A 26,309-nucleotide genomic window follows, 5' to 3' on the forward strand; every position below is an offset into this window, starting at 1 on the left:
ACTTTTTTCTTTTTTTTTACTGTGGTAATGAACCCGATGGATGAATGCATGTCATTATTTTATTTATTGAGTCTCCCAGAGGTAGTTTTATATGTGTGTCATGTGATCTCAGTGCACAAGTGAAGTACACACATGGGATGCCTGATGAACACAAACAAATATGTATTTTGCTTAAATCATACTAATTAACTTTTCAGAAGTTAAGTTTCCAGAATCACCTTTTTATAATGTCTACTTCGTAACTGGTAATAGCTAATGTTGTACATGGAAAGGCCAGAAAATGGAATCCAGTGTTATGATGTTTTTCTGCTCCTAGACATCAAAGAGGAGTTTTCTCCTAAACGGGAGAGGAGCCCCAGTCTGCTTCAGGAGGAACCAGAGCCTCCAGGGATTAAAGATGAACAGGAGGAGCTACTTCAGCCTCCAGACATTAAAGAGGAGGAGCTACTTCAAAGACCGGAGGAGCCTGATGGGTCAACGTTGACATTACTAGCAGTGAAAAGTGAAGATGATGATGAAGACATCTCTTTGCACGTTGAAGATGACGTTGAACCTGACACCGAAGACAGTGATTATCGGGAGGGGTCCAGTGAATCTGACACTGAAGACAGTAATCATTGGGAGGAGTCCAGTGGAGGTCAGTCAGTGTTACTGTTAAACACAGGGACAGGAACTAAACAGTTGGCACAGTTACTAAATACAAGAAAAATTTGAAAAACAAAAACAAAGTATTAAGCATGAAGCCTTATTGCTCCCAAACAAGGAATTTGTTTGATGGAAGTTTTTCAAGTTGTACCTGTACTCACTTTTTTTTAACCTGCCTATTCACCTCTCTCTCTGTCTCTGTTTCTCTCTCTCTCTCAGGAGTGAGGTCCCGGTCTTCAGAGACCCACATCTGTACACATTGTAAAAAGGATTTCATTACTGCAATTGGCCTTAAGACACACCTGTGTGACGCACATGTGGAGAAAAAACCTTTCCAATGTAAACATTGTGAAAAGAGTTACAGACATAAAGGTGACCTAAAGAGACACCAGCATATCCACACTGGAGAAAAACCTTTCCAATGTAAACATTGCAACATGAGATTCCACCGGGCAGGTTCTCTGAAGAAGCACCAGGGTATTCACAGTTCTAGAGAAAAACGTTTCCAGTGTGAACATTGTGGCAAGAGTTTCCATGCGTTAAACCTACTGAAGTCACACCAGATTTCCCACACAGGAGAAAAACCTTTCCAGTGTAAACAATGTGACAAGAGTTTTAGTACATCAGGTTATCTGAAGTTCCACCAGCGTTACCACACTGGAGAAAGACCATTCCACTGTATATATTGTGACAAACGTTTCATTCACAAAAGGGAGCTGAAGACACACCAGCGTATCCACACTGGAGAAAAACCTTACAAGTGTAAAGTTTGTGACAAGAGTTTCTGTCAGTTAACTTCTCTAAAATACCACCAGCGTTGCCACACTGCAGACAATCCTTTGAAAAAGAGTCAGTTAACTACTCTGAAAACCAATGGGAAAAATATAGCTGCAAGCAGCGATAAGGCGGACCAAGCAGGAAGGCAATAAGCAATAAGAACAATATGCACAACAATAAGCCATAGAAAAAAGGAAGACTGAACTTGAGAAATAGAAGACCATGTAATTGTGACAAGTTAGGTTTTAGTTGTGAGGGGGAGCAGGATTATTGAAGACTCATACGCTGAGTTGGCGGTGCCCAGATTTAAACCCACAAACGTGTGGTCCAAAGGCGAGAGCTCTACCAACTGAGCTATCCAGACACAATCAGTTTTATTGTAAACCGCTAAATCATTCAGTGTTTATGATGTGTGTCCTGGTTTTGTGCATGTCATTATCCATTTCTACAATGTGTTCGCTGTTCATGTTTTCACGTATAAACTTCTCTTCAACTGGGATTTCAGATAATGGTCCATAGATTGTGTGTAGAACGTTTCACGCAAATTGCTCAGAAATCCAGGCAGAAAATCAGGTATGAGTTATGCCTGTTCAATGGTTGAATTTTTTTTAAATGCCCCCTTTGGCCAATTGCAGTAAGACTGGTTTCAGTTCTATTTGGCATGACCCTCTACCGTACTGTAAAGTTTCATAAGCATGTGATGCTGCATGTATGTATTATGGGCAGAAGAAGAATTTTCACAAAACGGCAACCATTGGCTCATAAAACCTTATTTTTTTCACTTAAAAATGTACTCCCGATTCTTTGTCCGTCTAGGTCGAAATTCACGTGTAGCAAGTTTCGTGCATTTTGATCAAAGAACCTCGGAGGAGATGGATTTGAACTGTTTTTCATATAATTCAAAATGGCGACTGATCTAAAGGTCAGAGGTCAAAAGTCAAAACACGAAAGTTGTTCGGCATGAGGATATGTGTATCGAAGTGTTTTTGTATGTATCTATCTATCTGAATCTGAATCTATTGGTGGCCTTTCTCGGCCCCACCTCTCCCTGTGTTTTAGGATCCAAGATGGCCGCAGCACCAGGAGAGGGTGGGGCAGAGGTAGCCTGGCTAATAAGCCAGACTCAAATTCTCTTAGTTTAAACACAGCCGTGTTTAATGCAGGAGTAATGCTTTCATCTCTGATACGATTATTTAAATCGTATCTGTGATGAAAGCATTACTCCTGCATTAAACACGGCTGTGTTTAAACTAAGAGAATTATTAAATATCCACTTGCAGTTATTTTATCCTTATAGTATTGAAATGAATCATTTTGGATTAGAAATTAGTAACTCTCGTCTTTTGATTTATACATTTAACCACCAACACCATCTCGTGGCTGAATTGTGTAGGCCTACTCCAGGACTGCCACGTCTTCATTTCAGGAAGTGAAAAAGCGCTATTTAATATCATGTCCCGCAAATGTTATTTAATGCACCCAAAACATATTAAAAAAAACAATCATATCGTTTAGAGAAATATGCTGCTGACACGAAGAACCGTCTTCTGTCCAGTGTCCGCAACAGCATTTATCCATTTAGATGATTTGTTAATGTTAACTGTTATAAATGTTAATAGAAATGCAAAGACACGTCATGTGTGTTGTATACTTTCGTTTAAATACTTAATTTATTGTTTTAATGTGCAAATTAATCGTTTTTGTTTACTTACTTTTATTCTGAAGAGCTCGGCCACCGGAAGTCTTATCTGTGCTCCATTATCCGTGTTCACTGTTCACTAGACAGCTCTACCAAACAAAGAGCAGAGCGTGAACGTGATACAGAGAATGTGTGATGATGATATACAAGCAAAGCTCTTTGTTTACCCAGGGTGAATGGACTCGACGAACTTGTTTACAGCCAGACCCTGCTCATTGAACATTTCATGGTAGGGTTCAATGCCTTGCTCAAGGGCACTTCAGCGGTGGTAATTTTAACGTGCCGGTCCGGGGATACGAACTGGCGACCTTCCGATAACAAGACCGCTCCGCAAACCGTTCGGCCACCGCTGCCCCACTGTTTACAGTGTACAACCCTTTGTGCAACTTTTGTGTCTGAGACTCGCGTTGCACAACGCTGTGTAAAGAAAACGGGAGGAATTTGCACATTATAGGTTCAAATGGTTTGTTTTGTATGCTAACGCTAATGCTAAAATAGCTTCAAGAACAGGACTGAGACTCGAGACTAGAACAGTTCCCCACTTTGGATGTGTTAAAGTGTGTTTTCTACCAGAATACGTCATCCGGGAAGGTATGTTTTTGTTTTATTTATAGCCTATAATGTAAATTAAGAGTGTAGAGGGCATGGGTATTGGTAGTGAACATGTGGTTCTGATGAATTGTAAATGATGGACCCTGTTGTAAACAAGTCTCAGTGCATCACTGTTGACCTGAAAATAGAAAACACTTTATTGAGGGGCCAAGCCCGAAGGCAAGGGCCTATGTTCTATTCCCTGATTGTGTTTGTAATATGTTTTCTTCTCCTGCCAGATATTGCACTTCTGGCTGAACCAATGCAGTCAGTTTTTGCGAAATGTGTCAATATTGTAGAGGGCTATGTCAAACGGTGAAGACGCGTACATAGAGGGCTATGTAGCCTACGCTGCTTAGACAGTTTGATTGATTGATTGATTGAAGAATTTATTAACAGTTTGCAGAATTACAGTACATTTCAAGCACAAACTCAATACAAAGGCTGTTAACTGTGAGTGGACGACCCAATTAAGCATTACACTTGTTTCCAACAGGGTCCACCATGTTCAAATCATCAAAACATTTAGAGACGTACAAATAGACACTTCTATAGACAGAACAGGAATTCATCAAATAAACTTGTTTTTGTATTGTATATGTTTTTGAATGGACACTTATGTTACCACTTTTAAGAGCCTGCTCATTGACTACAGATGGAAATTTGCTTCTGACTAACTCTGGCTGTTTACATGGATTTGAAAAATCACATGTTTAATGTGTATTATGGCCAAAGGATGGTGCTACAGTGATCAATTGAAAATGCAAACTTACAGGCATATCTCATGAACCGTTTGACCTCCGTTTAATACATGCATCTCCTCACTATAGCCTATATGTGGGCTCCATCTTGCGCCACCCTTATCCCTCAACCAATAGTAAATAGTAAAAAATGGCAAATTAGTTTTAGGGACAAGGGTTAAGGGGTGGCGCAAGATATAGCCCTATATGCAATACGCACAATAAACAGGCACACTTTCAGGGCTGAGAGGGGAGGGGGCTGTCGCTCGGCTGAGAGGGGAGGGGGCTGTCGCTCGGCTGAGATGGGAGGGGGCTGAGAGGGGAGGGGGCTGTCGCTCGGCTGAGAGGGGAGGGGGCTGAGAGGGGAGGGGGCTGTCGCTCGGCTGCTCGACATGTCCAAATGGCCACGTCATGTCACTCGTCCCGGGTCCAGATGGGACGAGTGACACCCACCTTTTTGGGAGATTTTTGGGTTAAGGTTTAGAGTTTAAATAATTTTACTAAGGTTAGGGTTAAGGTTAGAAATATAGGTTATGTTAGGGTCAGCTATTTAAAATGCTCATTTGTTAATTGTATGGTCTAACCGCTCCAATGACACGCCGAAAAAATCTACTTACCTTAAAGAGGGAAAATCTTCTAATATAGTTACATTTAGAAATATAGCTGCAAGCAGCGATACGACGGTGCCACGTTAGGTCACCGACAGACGAGGCATGAGTTATTTCACGTACAAACTTCTCTTCAACTGGGATTTCAGGTAACAGTCCATAGATTGTGTGTAGAACATTTCAGGCAAATTGCTCAAAAATACTGTTTTTCATATAATTCAAAATGGTGGGAGTTCTAAGGATGAGAGATCAAACATCGGAACACGAAAGTTGTTCCGCATGAGGAGACGCATATGTGTATCTAAGTTTTATTGCAGACGGTCAAACAAGGTCCATGGATGTTTTTGGCCAAAACGAGGCATGAGCTATGCATTTTCAATTGAGTGCTATAGCGCCACCCTTTGGCCAATGGTCGTGGGCTTCGACTCTTCACCGTTTGGCATGGCCTTCTACCATATTGCCACGTTTCGCATTGCTGGAAACTGGCGGAAGTAGCAGGATTTTTGTGGAAGTCCCGCTCAAGGAAATGACGTTGACCCTTTACAAATCTGTTTACATTCTCTGTGTATGAAAGTGTTGTGATTGGTTGGAAAATATCGTATCCGGGGGAAATGCATCTAACGGATGTTCCGGCCCGACGCTTCCGGCTATAGAGCACCGATGTCTGACGTCGATATCGGTAGAGGGTGCAGATCCGCGGCTTCATGTACTTTTTATATGCATTGTAATCCCCATAGGGGGATTTTAGATCGCCTCTTATAAGAACTGTTTTAAAAATAAATAAATTTTCGCTAGAGACTGTCGCAAACGATAATAATAACGCAGAGACAGCTTGTTTATTTTTGGACCACAACGCTTATATGAAACGATTTTAAGATGAGCCCATGTTATTCTCCATAGAGAAATTACTTCCGTGAACCAGAGGAATCGAGGGGACGAGCGAGTGACGTCAGGACGTCGGCACTCTATGTACTCTCTCTGCCTTAGGTTGTGACCAGGCTTTTCTCTTTGCAGATGAGTAAGGTTGGGACCGAGGCTAAGCCCGAACTGCTATTTTTTTGGGTGGAAGGACAAATCTGAACTTTAAGATTTTATTATTTTCATTCCAGACTCCGAGTCCAGACAGCAGGTGCAGATGAACTCTCCATACCCAGCCAGACCAGTTTCAATGATACCGGGGGAACCTGAAGACCAGCCAGACCTCAGTAAGTCTCTCTCTCTTTTCCAGCTTCAAGGCGTTCATTGTCACATACAACATTTGCTATCTGCACTATTGGCAGTGAAACAATTGTACTTCAACAGTGTGGAACAAGACAAACTACTACTAGTGGTGTAATGGTGGCGCACGCATGTGCACTCGCGCACACACGCCTACATGTGTGCACGTGCAATTGTGCACAGAACAGCTGATAGCCTAAGGCAGTGGTTTTCGACCAGTGGTCCGGGGACCACCAGTGGTCCTTGAGGAGGTTCCAGGTGGTCCCCAGCTAAATTAATAGTTGGTAACCAAATGGACCCTTATAGATCTTTAACTCTTGAGAGCGTGAAGTGAAACCAAATCATTTTACGCTCAAGAGCCTAAATTATTGTTAAACATCCGCATCAGTTAATTTACAAGAAGTCTGTACAATTAGAGAATGTAGAAGAATTGTTCATTTGATCGTTATCTCTCCTAATGCAGGTACCAACAATGTCCAACATCAATACAGCATGGAATTGTGGACAAACACAATATGCTTTAGTCTTGGGTCTGAGAGACTAGATCTAATTGAATGGTGGTCCGTCCGTGGCTCAAATGTGAATTGAATAGTGGGCCTTGACATGAAAAATGTTGAAAACCACTGGCCTAAGCCTATATTGTTTATAGTGTATGAGTTTTAGACACACAAACACAAATGAAGTAGACTTAAAATAATCAGACAAACTTCTTGACTGTGCTGAAATAGCAAAACTAAAAAGAATTGCTTCGGACCGTCGAATGTCTTCGATGGTGGAGGAGACACTCTTGTGGCGTTGCGTGCAGAACACCACAGAAGCAGTAGCCTACTGGAGCCATCCATAGACTGCTGTGTTGCTTACCATGTGTATGAGAACGTGACTAAAACTAAGTGAAAACTATGACTAAAACTAAAATCAAAATTTGCGCTCGGGTAAACCTGTTGTTATGCAAAGTAGCCTTCTGGATTTGGGCACGGCACTTGACAGTGTGAAAATAGGGGGGTGTGGGGGGGGCTTACTGGGTACTTGGTGCATCTTGGAAAGTCATGGTGACCCGATTAGGTGCGTCTCCTCTTGAATCTTGTGCACCGTTCGGTTCCGTACCTGCGTGTGCACATCACAATTTCTTGGGTACCACGGCGGTACTGCATTCTACGACCATGACACCACTGTTTATGAGATAAGTGCAGATCCGCAAAAGTAATGTAAGGGGGGTGTCGCGAAAAATTGTGAATGACACAATGGTGACTTTCTTGGGGCATAATTCACATAATTCACTTAAGTTGTATGAAATACTTGCCATTAATATAGTAATTGCAACTGTATTAGTTGATTGCCCGAGTCCCATGGTGGGAGTTTTTGGTGAATATTAAGTAGTTCCGGTCATTTTGTGGGGGGCACAGGGGGCCACGCATTTTAAGTAAATTGATCCACAAAACTTGTTGACCTATTTCTAAAATGTTAGAGCAACTTTTGTTCAACTTTTGGGGCGTAGTGATATGGACAAAAATAAATGATAGTTGCACTAATATGGTGAACAAAAGTTGCAGTATTTTGGCAAATTCTTTGGAGGCGCTACCCACACGTTTAGCTGTGTTGCTCATTCCACGAACGCCATATCTTTACAATCTATACATCGTAAAGGTGGCTAATCAATAAATAAATTATATAAAATACAATACCAATTGGTATTATAAAAGTGGAGAAATAATGGACCAAAGTTTCCGAGTTATGTACTTTGCTTAAATTGTCTTAAATTAATTGACTTTGGCTTTTCTGAAGTTTCCAGAACCACATTCTATAAAGTCTACTTCGTAACTGCTAATAGCTAATTTTGTACATGGAAAGAACAGAAAACAGACTCCAGTGTTGATGACTATCATGATGTTCTTCTGCTCCTATACATCCAAGAAGACATTTCTTCGCATGTTGAAGTTCAACTTGAATCTGACACTGAAGACAGTGATGATTGGGAGGAGTCCAGTGAATGTGACACTGAAGACAGTGATCATTGGGAGGAGCACGGTGGAGGTCAGTCAGTGTTAAACACAGGGACATTTTGTATCTTTCTTTATCTACTCAGAGTTTACCAGAAGTGTGGAAACCACACTTCACCACTTCTCAAGGCTGGCAACCCCTGTGACGTCAATAACTACAGGCCTATTGCAAATCTCTCTGCCGTGGCAAAGATTCTGTATGCCGATGATACAATTCTGTATTCCTGTGCCCCCTCACTTTATGTGGTAGTGTCAAATGTGGCCTCTGACTTTGTCTCATTGCAGCATGAACTGCATAGCAAACTGAACTGAGCAAACTACTAAAACGCCACAAAACCAAGGCCATGCTATTTTCTCCAAATAGCCTCACACATCACTACCCTGGATGGAGTATCCATTGAATGGGTTGAGTTGTATAGATATCTTGGGATTTGGTTGGACAACAAGTTAAACTTCAAACACCACATTGACGCCTTGGCAAAAAAGCTTTTCTAATGCGTCTCGCAAAAGCTGGTTACAGGCTACCGTTTTGCTAGTTCCTCAACTCTGAGCAAACTTGACTAGTTTCATGCTGCATTGGGGTTCATAATCAACTCCACCTATAGGACTCATCACTGTACTCTGTACGCCCTAGAAGGTTGGTACTCCTTAACGTCTCGCAGGTTGCTACAGGTTGGTATATTCTCACTTATAAAGCCATTCTTGGTAATCTCCCACTTTGTTTGAGGCTGGAAAAAAAGCCTTTCTTGTTTTGGACCCTGGTCTTTGAATGACCTACAGACCAGACTCTGGCTTCTGTGATTCCCCTAGTGAGCTTTAAAATTATTTCCATGGGCACACTTCCCAAACATTGCTCCTGCTTTGACATATAGCAAATGTTGGTTCTCTTGCTTTTGAGTTTATTAGCAAATTCTGTTGCTTAGTTTTTATTTATTAGCCTTTATGGTTGCGTTATTAGACGTTCCTGTTCTCCCTTTGGCTTCTTCGGTAGTGGGTACTGTATTTATGTTTGTCCTGTTATTGTCTTGTATTTATTGTTACTGGCAGAGCTGTGTCACTTATTTTGCCTCTTCTCTTGGCCAGTTCACAATTGTAAAAGAGACTTCAGTCTCAATGTGTTTTTTTACTGGTTAAATAAAGGTTAAAAAAGGCACAGGAACTACATTTGTGGGGAAAACGGAGAGTTGGTACAGTTACTAAATTAGGAGAAGAAAAGCGAAATATGAAGAAAAAAGTGCTCCCAAACAAGGAACTTTTTTTGATGATGGAAGCTTTTCAAGTTGTACCTGTACTCACTATTTTTAACCTGCCTATCCACATCTCTCTCTCTCTCTCTCTCTCAGGAGTGAGGTCCCGGTCTTCAGAGACCCACAGCTGCACACATTGTGAAAGGGTTTTCCTTACTGCAATTGGCCTGAAGACACACCTGTGTGACGCACCTGCAGGAGAAAAACCTTTCCAATGTAAACTTTGTGACAAGAGTTTCCTTTTTCCAACTGACCTGAAGAGTCACCAGAGTATCCACACTGATCCCCAAAAACCTTTCCAGTGTATACATTGCAACGAGAGATTCACCGTGGCAAATACTCTGAAGATACACCAGAGTATTCACACTGGAGAAAAACCTTTCCAATGTGAACTTTGTGACAAGAGTTACAAATATCCATATGACCTGAAGAGACACCAGAGTATCCACACAGGAGAAAAACCTTTCCAATGTAAAGATTGCAACAAGAGATTCGCCCGGGCCAGTTCTCTAAAGAACCACCAGAGTATCCACAGTTATAGAGAAAAACCTTTCCAGTGTGAACATTGTGGCAAGAGTTTCACTGCGTTAAAACTACTGAAGTCACACCAGGTTTCCCACACAGGAGAAAAACCTTTCCAGTGTAAACAATGTGACAAGAGATTTAGACAATCATGTTATCTGAAGTACCACCAGCGTTACCACACTAAAGAAAGACCTTTCCACTGTACGTATTGTGACAAGAGCTTCATTCAGAAATATGAGCTGAAGACACACCAGCGTATCCACACTGGAGAAAAACCTTTCCAGTGTAAACTTTGTGACAAGAGTTTCTGTCAGTTAACTTCTCTAAACTACCACCTGCGTTGCCACACTGCAGACAAACCTTTGAAAAAGAGTTTCAGTCAGTTAACTTCTCTGAAAACCGAAGGGAAGAATATAGCTGCAAGCAGCGATAAGGCGGGACCAAGCAGGAAGGCAATAAGCAATAAGAACAACATGCACAACAATAAGCCAAAGAAGAAAAAGAAGACCATGTAATTGTCAGGGTTATTGAAGACTCATACGCTGAGTTGGCGGTGCCTGGATTTGAACCCACAAACTTGTGGTCCAACGGCGAGAGCTCTACCAAATTAGCTATCCCGACACAATCAGTTGTTTTATTGTAAATAGCAAAATCATTCAGTGTTATTTTATAACTATGAAACCTTGCGTTTTTGAAACCTATCCCACTTTCCCCATCACTCACCCGCCCAGCAGTCTGACGTCACCCAGGCGGATGCGTGCACACGCCGATCTGCCCCAGTAGTACGACCTAGTGCTGGTTGCCTAGTGTTCTAAGCATACCCTTGAGCAGACCACTGTTGGGTCCTGTAGATTCTCGGGTATTTGAGACCGTCTGAGGTTTGGAAGCTGAGAACTGTCTTTTCCATGCTGTGCAAGTCTGATGTCAGAGTGATGTGTCAGTGTTGATATGCCCATATATGGATATTCAGACAGGGTTCCTGCGGGTCCTTTTTAAAAAGTCTTAAATAACAAATCATGAATTTAAGGTCTTAACTAGACCTGTAGTTGGCCACCGGCCTACTTGGGAACGATGCAACTTGGGAACCTAATGATATATGTTGTCATAGCACCCATTTTAACTGTCAGTCGGTGTCCCACATGGAGATCTATGTGTGCCTGTGTCTGAAGACTGCAAACTGACTGTGAAAAGTGGACTGGTTAAGTAATCAATTGGCAGGTGTGGGGTTGCCATTGTTGTCAGCCTGGATGCATTTGACACAGCACATAGCTGGAGATCTCTGGCTGTGTGCCTGTGTGTGTGAAGATTGCAACCTGGCTGTGAGAAGTGGGCAAACTGACTGTGAAAAAGTGTACTTGGCAGTCAATTCGGCCCACTGGCAGAGCCTGATTGGTTGAGCCTCAATTGGCTGAGGCAGAGGCTGGAAATTGCACAGGTGAAAGGAGTTGGCCTCATTAGGCCCACTGGCAGAGCCTGGCCCAGGTGAAAGGCCAAACGGTGGGTCAAACGGTTCTCGAGTTACGTGCATTACACACACGCACACACACACACACACACACGCAGACAGAGACGTGGCGCAGGTATTACATTTGAAGATGAGGTTTTTACAGTAAACAGACACGGTGGTGTCTGTTCATGGTGTGGTGTAGCCTACTCGTAGACTTTTATTTTAAAGTTTTAGATGCAGACATGCGGCCGTGCATGATTCTGCATCGATGCGTTTGGCTGTTGATTTTCCTCTGCAGAAAATGTTGCAACAGTCTGTTGTGATGCGTTAGCTTCATGCTAACGCATCACAACAGACCTTGACTTTTCTGCCTCTGACTGGGAGTGGGACTGGGACGCTGGGACAGATCGAGTGACTGAACGGCTGAGAGTCATAAAGTCATTGTCGTAAAAACATTTTCAAATGGTCGTCGATACATTTCAGATGTGTCCGCGCACCCCTCTCCTCTCCGTAGTCCCGTACACTCTCAGCAACCTCAGTAGTTAATTTAACTCTGAGTCAGAGTTAAATTAACACTGAGGTTTTTAGTGTGTATAAAAACGTCAGTGAGAAGTTCCCTTCTCAGAAAGTCCCTAGTATTAGGGTATTCCTATTACTTTAAATCTGTAGGCTATATTATATTTGTATTGTCTATTTTCTTTTGTTGACAAGTGACAAAGCACCCATAGGCTTTTTTGTTCTGCTCATGGAAAAACAGTGTCATAGCTCATAGGTCTTAATTGACAAAATAAATATGTTCATTTGGACAGTCTGTTTTTTGTTAGTTGTATGTTTTTAGTAATGTCATGATACAGTACTGAATTTGGTTGGGTCAAAGCTATGTTAAATCCATATTTGCCCACTATTATTATTTGTTACCTAAAGGTGTGCTAATACAGATAAATACATTTAAAAATATATTTGTATCTATACATATATTTGTATTTATCAGTTATCGGTATCGCTCTTGAGAAGCAGGAAGTTATTAATATCGGTAAAGAATAAAACAATATTGTGCATCTCCAATTCTGAGTAATGGTGATGGGCCACGGTGGTCTGCTGGCCCTCCCATTGGCTCGCCGGCCCACCCACCTACATTGACAATTTCAACATAGGAAGACATTGTTGCGAGTTGCGGCATTTATTTGGGTCTAAAATTTTCTGAGGTCTTAAAAAGGTCTTAAAAAGTCTTTAATTTTACTTTCAAAATGGTGCAAGAACTGTCAGTGTCTCCCCAGTGCAAGAACCCCAGTGTCTCCCCATTCTGGACCACTTGTATATTTCAGTTAAATAATGCCGGCCTATATAAAATATAAATTGTTGCACTTAGTATTTGTACACTCAAGAGTTAAATTAACATTTATTTTACAATTCACAGTTCACAGTTAACTATGGAATCATGCAGTCAGTCAGTGTATAATTCAAAATCCCCATACATGGGGAAATAAATGGTAAATGGTGCATTACATTCACCCATTCTCACACACATTCATACACCGATGGCGGCGGAAACCATGCAAGACACCAACCAGCACATCAGGAGCAATTAGGGATTCAGTGTCTTGCTCAAGGACACTTCGACACTAACTCTGGGGGAGCCCGGGTTCGGACTGGCAACCTTGCGGTTACCATCCAGCCACGTATTGACTATTGACTTGTTTTACTTTTATTGTTGTTAAAGCACTTTGTTACTGTAATTGTCTGTGAAAGGTGCTCTATAAATAAACTTTACTTACTTACTCTACCCCGAGCCAAAGCCCCATATACGGTGCCCAGGTCTCGTGACATCGCACGCGACAAGGGCGAGGTCTTACTGCATGATAACAATTGTGTGTCCTGGTTTTGGGCATGTCGTCATCCATTTCTACGATGTGTTTGCTGTTCATGTTTTCACGTACAAACTTCTCTTCAACTGGGATTTACTGTAGATAATTTACCGTACTGTAAAGTTTCATAAGCATGTGACGCTGCATGTAGCCTATGTATTATGGGCGGAAGAAGAACTTTCACCAAACGGTATCCATTGGCTCATAAAACCATATCTACCCAATGTTCTCCATCCATCTTCAACCGCTTATCCGTAGTCGTGTCGCGTGTCACCAGAGTGCTCCAGACTTCCCTCTCCAGAGCAACATTAGTGACTTCCTCCTGGGGGTTCCCGAGACGTTCCAAGGCCAATGAGTCGATGTGTTTCCTCCCACCCGATGTAGTATGAATCCACCCATCGAATGCACAGGAATTACTCTAAATGTCTCCCATCGTATGGGCCATCGGGTGCACCTCCAACTGCACCTTGGTCTGCCCCGGGGGTCTACGTGCATCAAGGACCTCCCTAGGGAGACGCTCGAGAGGCATCTCTCTATGATTTTGTACATTTAAGTCATGTTCCTTGGCTTGGAATTTATAAAGGTGTCCTGGGAAAATATTTGGCTATTCATAGTTTTTGCTATTGATTTAGTTAATAAACAAAAACCTTTCCAAAACATGTAGGCTATAACATTACGCAAGATATGTAACTTATCTACTTTTTTTTGCCTAACGGGCTGTGTGATTGCAGCCTAATCTGCACCGGACGTGACCAAAAGAACAGATCTACAAGTTCACAACGTGCAATTAGGGGTTCAGTGTCTTGCTCAAGGAAACTTCTAGACTAGTCTAATACTCTGGGGGAGCCCAGGATCGAACAAGCAGCCGCCTTCGTTACTGCCACCCCATTACTGTTAGGTCAGAAATGTGGTGAAATCCATTAAAATAATGTATTCCCCGGAGATACAAGGAAATGTGTCCTAGTCATCACACGCAGTGACTGCAGAACGGCAGAATCTTAAAGGGACTATTACAAGTACCATTACAGCAGAGCTATCTGGATAATGCAGAGTTTGTCTGTGCCCGGAATCTAGTGGTTCTCTTCAACTCAGCAGTGTAATTGATTTATCTTGTGGTGAAACTGACAAATCATTTTGCCAAAGTTGTCAAAATAAATAATATTACATATTGAATTAATGTATTAATAATTCCAGTTCTCACTGAAACTATTAAAATTGCAAACGGGCCTCCAAATGAATTAATTTAGGAAGCCCAAAAACCGAAATATAGGGCCCAATTGGATCTCCGACATTGATATTGATCTTGTTCCTAATTTGGGAGTCCTTTCTTTGTGTTGTATGCAAAACTACCTCTCATAGAGCCACGACGAGTCAATGGCAATAAGGGTGCATGCACTCATCTTTGATGTTTAATTTCTGGTGTACCCTAGCTATAGTATATTATAGCATATATAGCATATTGATGACTTGGAGTTGTGCACAGAACATGTTCCTAGTCTGGAAGTATTAGTTTAGCCCTCTAAAAGTTGTGGCGTCCTTATATATGCATCCCTTGCCCATAATATTGGCAGAGCTGAAGGCTCACAACAATCCAGATTAGTTGAATGTTGAAAGCTGCACGCCACGGCTCAATAAGACAATAGAACTGAGGAAGCAGCTAGCACACAATGGATGTCCTTTTGACATGGTTTATTTACCTCCCGTTGACAAGCATGCCTATTTAAATAAAATGCATACACGAATGTGAATAAATCTCCCCCTAGTGACGTGCTGCTGGTCCAGCAGCACGTCACTAGGGGGAGCCACGGTACAGTGTAATACAGCTATGGAACAGCTAGATACTGTGATCGTCTCAACAAAGTCTACCTGGAGTCTGCCTAGTGCTGGTGGTACGTGAACCCAGAGTAATCTAGTAGGAGTGGCGACACTAGCGTTGACTCCCATGGTGACAATGGAATGCGGAAGTGCTCATTCTATCTCAATGGGATACTTCCAATGTTTTGGAACTATAGCACCCCGCTTTGCGGCGAGATCATCAAAGCGTGTCGCCACTCTCTTACTAGATTACTCTGCATGCACCCAGAGCCAGAGTTACGACAACTCCGTTCACTTCATGCATAGACTTCTATTGAAAAGGGACAATCGGAAGTTTACGGAATGCATTGGAGTCTATGTGCTCGCGCGGGTACATGAACCACGTGACCATGCTGTTTTCTGCCCCCTCAATGTCGTAACTCTGTCTTACTATATGGCTCTTCGTGCGCTGTACCATATCTATGCGCTGTACCCCCAGCAGCGCTAGTGCGCATGTGCACAAACCTATGAGCGAGTGTTCGCCAGACTGTTGGCGCTTTAATTCATATACAAAGACAACTGAATTAAACGTTTCGTTTGAAAACAGTGTCGTCGTTAAGCAGCAGGAGGGCGTTTGTTAGCAGCTCAACCAACTGAAAGAAACGCAGCTACAGCTAGGTGAAAAGATGAACTGATTCATGTTGTGTTTATTTGTTTGTTATACATGTGATTATAAACAACCAGTAGTTACTAGCAGCAGTAATACATTGTTTGGCTGCATTGTGTGGTTATACTTTAGGAATACCATGCCGTGCAGTTCCACCGGCTGTACGCCCGGGGCGAGTTGTTTTGGCATTCTATTATTTATGTAACCATAACGTTACTGTGCTTCTAAAACTTAATAAAGTCAAGGACCCCCAAATATATATGTATTTGGCCGCGGACCCCCATCTGTAGTTGTGCCAGGGACACCCGGCCATCTCAAAAGGTGTTGTGCCAGGGATCGTCATCTGAATGTCTGCTACATCTGAACATATTGTGTCAGGCCAGGGACCCCCATCTGAAAAGGTTTTGTGCCAGCGACCCCCATCTGAAAATATGGTGTGCCAGGGACCCCCATCTGAACATTTGTTGTGCCAGGGACCCCCATCTGAACATTTGTTGTGCCAGGGACCCCCATCTGAAAATATGCTGTGCCAGGGACCCCCCATCTGAAAAGGTTTAGTGCCAGGGACCCCCATCTGAAAAGGTTTAGTACCAGGGACCCCCAGGAGAGATGATGTATGGGTTTATGGTTGCTTGTGGCTAGGAACACCTCCGAGCACCAACAATAAATGTCAGAACTAAATGTTTAAAATGAGAGCATGGATTTGTTTTTTCGTCCGGATACCCCGTCCAGTACTGGCTTCACACGCGTCTCCTCAGATCTGAACCCATTTGATTTGGCGTTATAGGAAGCCTTTGCAACCGCATGCCCTTTCTGCTGACGTCGACCCCGGCAGGGTTTGAACCCACAACCATATTCTCTAAACACTACACTAGGGAGGCCCACGTTTAAAATGAGAGTATGAAACCTGTAATTTGCTGTTTTTGAGGTTTAATGTTTGTTTTAGTTCAATGTTTGTTTTAAAAACGCCGTCGACAATGAAGGGAGAATTTATGTCATCTTGTCCCTAACACAAACATTAAATGCCATTAACAATAAAGATAATTTAATGTTTGTGTTGGCACTGTTTGTTTTACATCACCATTATATCACCTAATCAACATGAGTTAGACTTTAATATGTTAGCGCCCCTCGATCACTTCACACAGCTGTGAAGGACAACTTCACCGCTTTTCAACCTGTCTTCATAGAATAGGTCCTCACTAATGTTCATGATAAAATAGCCCCTCCTATATACAGCTTTTGTCCTCACACAATCTCTATTTGCCCTTTAGTCCGGCAGCCGACAGGCTTCTTTTGTTTTGGTATATAGTCTTTTTTATTGGCCTAAAATATTGTGTAGGCAATAGGCAATATTGCATATACATTCATGAATCCACTTGCTGACCGGCTGTCACTATTGGGCAATGTTTTTATAGGGGTTTCTTGTGACCCTACCATTAACATCCTATGGCAGGCAAAAATGTTCTTTCCTTATGCTTTAAGTAGCATGTGACATGTCAAACTAGGGGGTTTTCATGATTCTGAATCCATTCCAAGCATTAGTGTTGGGCTAAAAACGGCCATAGACGTCAGCACATGTGATGAGCTCAGCACATTTGTGTGTCTATGGCTGTTTTTAGCCCAAGGAGTGTTTTTTGTGCAAAACTAATGTTTGGAATGGATTCAGAATCATGAAAACCCCCTAGTTTGACATGTCACATGCTACTTAAACTTAGCATAAGGAAAGTTTGAAATATATTTTTAAAATATCTTTACATTTAATTTGTTTTATATCCTTTTCTGCTAAGCAAATAGATATCTACGCTTAGATGTTTTCTATTCATATTAGGATAAATTTGCGCAACTGTAAAAACGAAACTGAAGTGGGGAGGAGGCTCCACTTTTCCATTGCTCCAGACTGTACGACGGAATCATTTGGAAATTGCGAGAGGCAACAGTCTGGCAACAGAGACTACACTGATGTAGACAAAGACAAATCTTACCCCTTATCCCTAAACGTATTTATCATTGTTGTACTATTTAAAAAAAAAAAAAACATTTTAAAATAGTTCAATAGCCAATCTACAAGCTCACAATGTGTCGATAGATCATCTTTTTTTAATAGTAAAATAAGGCTAACAAGTTTAAACTTTAGGGATAAAGGGTAAGGCAAGATATGACCCTAGGACTAGGTTTTCCTGCAGGAATCCCTGAGCTTAGCTGTGGGTCTGATTACCAGTGTTAGTGTTACCATCCACTCTGGGCTCACCAGTTTATCTCTGTTGAAATTATCACTTAAAGGGAAACTTCACCCTTTTTGCAAAAAAATATATGCTAATGAGGTTTAGAAGATTTAGAACACTTTCGTCATTGACATATATTCTTTTGCAAAAAGGGTGAAGTGTCCCTTTAACCGACAGCATTTTTCAGTGAAACCCGTATTTTGAAGGTTCCACCATCCATCCATCCATGATCCATCCATCTTCAACCGCTTATCCGTAGTCGGGTCGCGAGGTCGCTGGAGCTCCACCAGAGAGCTCCAGACTTCCCTCTCCAGAGCCACATTAGTGACTTCCTCCTAGGGGATCCCGAGACGTTCCAAGGCCAGCGAGTCGATGTGTTTCATCCAAATACGCCTTGGTCTGCCCCGGGGTCTCCTCCCAGTGGGACGAGGACTTCCCTAGGGAGACACCCGAGAGGCATCCTAACCAGATGCCTGAACCACCTAAGCTGGCTCCTTTCCAGGCGAAGAAGCAGCGACTCTACTCAGTCTCTCTCGTGTGGCTGAACTTCTCACCTATCTCTAAGGGAGATGCCAGCCACCCATAGAAAAAACTCATTTCGGCAGCTTGTATTCGCGACCTCATTCTTTCGGTCATGACCCACAATTCATGACCATTGGTGAGAGTAGTAACAAAGATTGCTCGGTAGACAGGTTCCCCCAGAATCGGAACCGGATGTAGAATTAAGTGATCTTCTTCCTATCTGTTATGTGTTCTATTAGGTTACTGAATGTAACCACTGTTCTACTGAATGAGAACTAAAAGGTATTTTATTTCTACAGATCACCACAGGGAGAGATCTACTGGCCTCCAAAGATCTACATGGCCTCCAAAGAGGAACCGAGAGAGATGGACCAGAGATGTGGACTGGTTGATGCAAGGATGAGACCGGTAGTGAAGTTGTACAGGATAGGTATGTAATAGTGATGCGCGGGTCAGGTGATGCGTGCCCCGGGAGCCAACTCGGCCCGCCAAACAAATTAATCAACAACCCGTCTGCTCTGCAAAAACAAAAAGTAGCCTACCGATCGGCTTTTCAACACCCAAGGTCCAGTCCATAAAATTGCTTTCGAGAGAGAGAGGAGGGGTGAGGGGGTACCTGGAAGATGAACCCTAACTATGTGACCCAATGAACCTATATTTCACCATCAGGCCAAATGTGGTACTTTTTTACACAAGTTTGGGGCTGCTCGAATATGGAAAATAATAATCATATAATATAGCTGCAAGCAGCGATAAGACCAAATAACCAAATAACTTTAATTTGTTTAATTTTGTAATTGTTGTTTCGATTCTTTTTTTTTTCTCATAGTGTTTTACTCCCCTGTCTATATCAAGTTTACCCTATGGTATGTGTGCGTCTTTACAGTCTAGTGTGCAGGAGCACTCAGCAGCGGGACGCTGCGCATAGGCTAATATAACCAAGACTCGTGTCATTTCATTATCACTCACACGGTGATATCATATCACATCATCAGACGTCGCAGACAGGTGGAGATCATAAGAGATCTCTAGAATCTACACATCCAATATGTTATTTGTCGGGTGTACACTAAAATTTTCTGTCTGGTCATGTTAGTTTTTAGACTAACTTTTCGATCATCAGCCTACTGCTCTGCCAAGTGCCACTGCCAACAGCAGCAGTTTAAAGCACCGTCAACGTTTCGTGCATGTTTAAAAAGCACAGAAGAGTACAGATTACAAGGAGACAGAGCGAGAGAGAGGAGGAGAGAGAGAGAAGACGAGAGAGAGAGAGGAGGGGAGAGACTCAAGAAAGAGCGCACGTAAAAATACATATTAAAGAACACATTCTACACATCTGTACGGCCAAATCCCATTTGAAAAAAATATTTAGAGTATAATGAAATTAATTCAAAATGTAGTATACCATTGGAATCTAACACAGTTAACGTACCTTAACTCCCTTACTGTATATGCAAGGAAGGTGCATGGTTTACATAACTACTGAAGACTACATGTATAAAAGTGTCTTCCTGTGGGGTTTTTGTTAACTTTAACACACTGGTGTCGCCAGACAATTGCACGAGTCCCTCTGATCCGAGTCCGAGTCGAGTAGCAAGTCATTTGGTCCAAGTCTCAAGCGAGTCTCAAGTTTTTCTGTTGTGGGCAAGTCAAGTCAAGTCGAGTCACAAGGTTATGTCAAGTCAAGTCGAGTCGAGTCCAGTCACAAGGCTGTCAAGTCAAGTCGAGTCAAGTCACAAGGTTGTCAAGTCGAGTCAAGTCACAAGGTTGTCAAGTCGAGTCAAGTCACAAGGTTGTCAAGTCAAGTCGAGTCAAGTCACGTGGTTGTCAAGTCAAGTCGAGTCAAGTCACAAGGTTGTCAAGTCAAGTCGAGTCAAGTCACAAGGTTGTCAAGTCTCAAGTCACAAGGTGTCAAGTCAAGTCGAGTCAAGTCACAAGGTTGTCAAGTCGAGTCAAGTCACAAGGTCGTCAAGTCAAGTCACAGGTTATATCTCAGGTGTATATCTTGGAGGAAGCTTATCTTCCTAAAGTCAATGTCAAAAATACCATGCAGACTAGTCTGCAACTCTGCATGCATTAAACCAGCATCAAGCTTAAAAGCTATACATTTATCCATTACATGTTTGATCATTTAGGCCTAGGTAGATGGGAAAGGCTACATTCCATTAAAGAAATGGCATGTTTGACACAAAGATGTTTATTTTTAACATTTTGCAACAACATTTAAATTGCAAGTGTATCATTATTTGTTTTACATTCGAGGTAGCTACCTTTACAAAGGCAAAATTATCAGTGCAAAGTGCAAACAAGGTGCTTTGTAAACTAAACAGCACACAGACAGCAGTGCTTACAAACATAAATAACCATCCATTTAAGGGATTTTTTTTTTGTCAAGATGTTTGCATAAACTCACTCCACCATGAGTATTATTTTGACAATTCTAAAGAGATAAACATTTTAAATGTAAGAGTTATAAAAGAAAATAAGAGCTGGATAAATGAAACCTTTCCAAAGTAAAATGTGTGCAAGTTAACATCCTGTTTAAACCTAACCCTATGTTACAGAGTCAAGTAGTGCCTGTATTACATACAGTAGATTCACAGATTGTTGCACTTGAGAAACACAAGGTTCGAGAGATTGGTGCCCTTCATCCGAGAACGATGTGGTCTCAAAATGATGCCACCGTGGCTAAAGATTCTCTCGACTGGAGCACTAGTTGCGGGCACTGCAAGTGCTCTAATGGCAATCTTATAAAGTGCAGGGAGGGAGTTTCTGTTTGCCTCCCAAAAGCTGAGACATTTCTGATCAGTATCAAGGCTAAGGTAGTTGTTCAGCTGAATTTCTGGCCTCATTGTGTCCTGCTTGCGACGCTTCCTGTATCCTGCGAAGAGCCCAGCACTGTTCTGAGTGTTCTCCTCCAACAGCTCTTCCTCTCTCTCTGGATTCTCAGGTGTCTGGTCAGCTGGCACCTCCCGTAGGATCAGTTCTAATGGACAACAAATGATCACCCTGACAGTCAACATTAATAAAGTGAACCAAGTTTGTTTGAGAAGTGACTGAGTGGTGTGTGAGAGTACATTTATACAGTGCCATACTTTTAGTGTGTATTAGAGCACATTAATATAGATGTACATTCACTGACCTTTCACCATGTCAGACACCTCCCTCTTGATGTCATCGTTGACAAGGACATCTTGTTCCAGCCACATCATTGAGTATTCTGGGTCCAGGACAGCTGCTCTGATATACACAGGGTCCGCAAAAGGTAGAGGCTGTGGTTCGTCTGGTGCTGCAGTTTCCATTTTCACATTGACCAGGATGCCACGGAATCTTTTTTTGAGGGAGGTCTGAAGGCACCTGACCATGCTTCCCAGGAAGCGAACCTGAACAAATGAATAAATGAGTGAGTGAGTGAGTGAGTGAGTGAGTCAATAACCAACCTTCTGCTTGAGTTTCTCCAGGTGGTTGTTTAGGGACAAGACACTGGGAAGAACAGCGCTGATAGTTGCACACTTCTCGCCCTGCGTAAGATCAGTGGCCTCTGAAAAGGGCTTGAGGATATCACACAGTTCTTTCAGTTGACTCCACTCTCTCGTAGAGAAGATCAGCTCCTGGTGACCTAGATAGAGAAAGAGATACAGCATAGCATTCTAAAACTCAGGCTTGTTGAGGATACTACTCAACAAGCCCTGTGTGTTTGATGACACAGGAATAGAATGTGACCCTGTGATCAGACAACCCATTCTCCTGAGCTACAGCCATGATCTACACAGCAGCAGGGGCAGTAACAGACAAGCACCAACCTGTGGCCTGCACAACATCGCTCAGTTCCTGCTGGTTGAATGAGAGCACTGCTTTCAGTTGGCGGTAGGTTGAACCCCATCGTGTGGTCACAGCAGCAGGGATCCCTCGCTCACCAAACTTCTCTTCAAAAGCATCATGGAAGGAGGTAGATGTGTGCAGAAGAGAACTGAGTTTGCAGCATTTTGCCATGGCACCTCTTGCAACCTTAGCTTCCTTAAGGCCATCGCCTATAGTCAACTGTAGGGTATGAGCGAAGCACTGTAGGCGTTTGGGGCTTCCTCTGGTTAGTGCCTGTTGAATTCAAACAATTCAATTATGGTTTTCTTCACATAACAGTATTGTCAGAGAGCACATGACAGAAATAGTTAACGATGAGTAGACAAAACAAGGCTGCCCTGTAGATTACAAAACTACTACAATAAAAGGTTATTATTTTATGGTATTTGTGCACAACCATAAGCAAAGATGTTTTACTGCCACTCATTCACCTGATCAACAGTTTCTTGGTCGGTCACCGACAGATCTTCCCATATCTCTGGGTCGTCCAGGCTCTCTTCATCATCTACTTGATCTTCTTCCTCTTGGGGGAAGCAGATGGAGAAGGCCTTCTTCATGTTAGCTGCGTTGTCACAGAGCACAAAGTCCATTTTGTGTCTGATGTCATATTCATCACAGATAGCTTCAAACGCCTCAGCGATCCTCTCTCCTGTATGTGATCCTCGGAACCTACTGCAGGTCAGCAAGTAGGAATTCAGACACAGCTCTTTGTTTGTAGTCAGGACATGGGCAGTGACACCCAAGAAGCCTCGCATCCTACGATCTGACCAGATGTCTACAGTCAGAGAAACATGTTCTGCTTCTGCAAGGATCCCTTTGATCTTAGTGCGGGTCGCTGTAACAGAGGATTCTACGTGCTTGATTACAGAACGATAATCAGTGGCCTTGTACTTGGGGTCTGCTATGGAGAGAAAGTGGCAGAACTTTTTATTTTCTGTTAGAGTCAGGGGAAGGCTGCATCCCACTATTAGGTCCATAATGATGGAGTCAGTCATGGCCCTCTGTTTGGAATGATTCTGTCTGTAAAACTCTGGGTGAGAGAGAGCAGCAAACTGTCCAATTCCTGGCTGGCTGGGACCAGGGACTGGCTGCTGCTTACATCTCATATACTCTGCATATCTGAAACAGAAGGAAAACAAGAAATATTATACAGTTGTCATTTTTGTGTAGCAAATGCATGCATGCACACACACTCATTGCACACACATTAATTTACTGCAGCAGTGCCTACAGGCCTAAAGCACAAAATAATCTCTTAACGTGCATGCACGTTTGTTTTGTAGTATTTTAATATTACGTCACTCCATCAGGCACACATTTAGCTGCCTACTAGTACTCCACGTGCATTTGTTTTGCCGGCATGGGGTCCTAATCCTCCACGTTCCAAAAGAATAACACGGAGTGGACTAAATGCAACTATAGTTAGAGAAAACGTATCGGAGGAAAAGTGGAAGGAATAGAGGTTTTGCGTGGGAGTTAATGAAGTTCTTAATCCTGCTGACAACTGGATATATCTAATGAAAAGTGAGAAAGTGTTGGAAAACGGAGGGCTTGCTACCATGGATGGATATTATTATTTATGCAGTGCAGTCACATATCATCAACGTTCGCGACAGTGGTGAGTGGCATTGTTTGTCTTATTAACGACATATATATCCACCAACACACACATGCACACCCGGACACACTTCTAATAATGTTAGCTTTAGTTATATTGGCAGTAGGTTACTAGGTTTCACTTACTTGGCTTCATGCGCCGTCTTCAAGTGGCGGACAAAGTTGGATGTGGTTCCTTCTTTGTCATTGATTTTAGCGTCGCATGTCTTGCATTGAGCCTTCCTGCGTTTTCCATCAGAATGGAAGTTTTTAAAAGCGAACTGAATCACTTTTGGTGGAATTGCAGAAGGAGGCTCGGGAGCAGTCGCCATTGCTAGCTAGCCTAGCCTAGTAGATACAAACAGAAACAGCCGCACTGTTGTGTGTGCCCACACTGATCAGAGTCATGGCTGTTTGCGTGCTCTCTCGCTTACATGCCTGTCTCCAATCAATCAATCAATCAAACCAATACAAGTGTAAACCTATAGCGTGGCGTTCGCTCTGGTGCGGGGCGTAACGTGACGTTCACGACCGCCCTGCCTGGACAAAAAAACATACAATGAAAAAACAACATAATGCTACAAGTTGTCCGAGTTAGCTTGTCTCAAGTCGAGTCGAGTCTGGAGTCATTGTCTTCCAAGTCAAGTCGAGTCTCAAGTTTTTACCCTAAAGTCCAAGTCGAGTTGCAAGTCGTCCAATCAATGACTCGAGTCGGACTCGAGTCGAGTCATCATGACTCGAGTCCAATACTCTGGTCGTTACTGTCCTATATTCTAGGCCTATGCGTGCATATGGTGTTCCCTATCACAGGATTCCCTATCACAACGTTTCACAAATCACATATTAGGACGAAATGGTATGAAATAATGGATGTGCAGGAGGATGCTAAACGCACACCAGTCTTAGTAGTGGTGCCAGCTCACGGCAGAAACATCTAAAGAGTTAAGTCTTAAAAAGACACACACTGCCAAAGTGCCGATTATTTATTAGGATGCAGAGTAAGAACCAACATTTCGGCAGATACAACTGCCTTCAGATACCCTGAAGAAGGCAGTTGTATCTGCCAAAACGTTGGTTCTAATAATAATATCTCAAACTTATATAGCGCTTTTCCCAAAGAGTACCCAAAGACGCTTTACATGGGGGGGCTTTACAGAGGTAACAACAAAATAAAAACAACTTTATTAGAAAAAGGAAAAAACGCAAAGCTGAAAAACATTAAAAAGAAAGATAGTGAGAAGGGTTAGCTAGGGAAGGCAATATTGAAGAGGTGGGTCTTGAGGGCGGTTTTGAAAGTTTGGTTCTTACTCTGCATCCTAATAAATAATCGGCACTTTGGCTATCAGTGTGTGCGGCCACTCTATTTCTCTTTTTAAGACTTAACTCTTTAGATGAAATAATGGATGCACACACAATAGCATACACAATAAATGTTGCGATTATCGATACAGTGGTTTCTGAAATTTGCACCAGTCACAGACAGATTCACAGACTTATTTCTACACCATATAGAGCCACATCATCATGAACATCAGTATGACAGATTCACTTTCACCAGACACCAGTCAAGCTTTCATGTCTGGAGGTGTCTTGCATAACATCATGCACTTGAAGGCATGAGCTATGATTGGTCTACTTTGGAGGTGGCCTACCTACAGAAAGAGTCCTGTTGTACATGTTTGGCCTACAGCCTAACTTACTCCCAAATCAGAGCTCACATATGAAGTATTGTTTTAATATTTTGTTATGAGTGTGATTCAAATTAACCATTTTGCTCTAACCTTTTCTAATAAGAAATATGTATTTCGCTTAAAGCAGCTATAACATGAATTGTAATGGTTTTTAATGGTTTATATCATATTGTCTATGTCCCTCAAACTTATTTGTAATGGTTTGAGCCTCAATCACCACTCTGATATAACCAGTCCATGACATTTATTTTTGAGTGGTGCAACCACTCCAAGGAACAGCAATGTCCGTCTTCACCTATGTGACTATGAGTACCACTATGTGACTGAGTACCAGTAGAGGCAAAAGTGGCGCTGTTGTGCCAGAAACAGAGAGAGAGATAGTGTTGCACTGTTGCCTGCTAATTACAGAGAGAGAGAGTGAGAGAGAGGCAGGGGGAGAGGGGAGTTGCACCATTTCTTTTGTGCTTCTGAAGCTGTTTTAGCTGCAGTACCACAATGTCCTGAGGTGGTGGGGGTGCTGATATGCAACTTATTTAATATTTGAGTCATTATAATACTGATGCTAGAAAAACCCAGGCTTGTTTCCATTCCATG

General features: G+C 42.4%; 3 protein-coding genes across 6 annotated transcripts in view; 2 read left to right on the top strand and 1 right to left on the bottom strand.

The window, feature by feature from the left end:
* The window catches only part of LOC306912678 (uncharacterized protein), a 53,473-nt gene extending 41,216 nt beyond the window's left edge, over window positions 1-12,257 (top strand). For 2 of the 4 annotated variants that reach the window (XM_079489082.1, XM_079489081.1), the window contains exons 3-6: window positions 317-637; window positions 6,170-6,265; window positions 8,190-8,309; window positions 9,619-12,257. In XM_079489082.1, coding sequence (XP_079345208.1) covers window positions 317-637; window positions 6,170-6,265; window positions 8,190-8,309; window positions 9,619-10,562 — 1,481 coding nt within the window. In that variant the 3' untranslated portion in view covers window positions 10,563-12,257. The remainder of the gene's footprint in view (window positions 1-316; window positions 638-6,169; window positions 6,266-8,189; window positions 8,310-9,618) is intronic. The other 2 variants (XM_079489083.1, XM_079489084.1) reach the window with 2 other exon arrangements.
* Window positions 12,258-15,753: 3,496 nt separating this feature from the next.
* The window catches only part of LOC306912916 (uncharacterized protein), a 37,372-nt gene continuing 26,816 nt past the window's right edge, over window positions 15,754-26,309 (top strand). Inside the window, exon 1 of the mRNA XM_079489376.1 lies at window positions 15,754-15,831. The gene's annotated coding sequence lies outside the window, so the exon portion shown is untranslated. The remainder of the gene's footprint in view (window positions 15,832-26,309) is intronic.
* LOC306912821 (zinc finger BED domain-containing protein 4-like) lies at window positions 21,045-24,356 on the bottom strand (the record flags this gene model as incomplete). The annotated part of the gene is made up of 6 exons (XM_079489277.1): window positions 21,045-21,553; window positions 21,710-21,950; window positions 22,008-22,186; window positions 22,371-22,662; window positions 22,860-23,547; window positions 24,172-24,356. 6 exons carry the CDS (start codon window positions 24,354-24,356, stop codon window positions 21,165-21,167), a joined length of 1,974 nt encoding a protein of 657 aa, XP_079345403.1. The 3' UTR covers window positions 21,045-21,164.

Source organism: Electrona antarctica (assembly GCF_951216825.1).
Source record: "Electrona antarctica genome assembly, chromosome: 20".
NCBI lineage: Eukaryota > Metazoa > Chordata > Actinopteri > Myctophiformes > Myctophidae > Electrona > Electrona antarctica.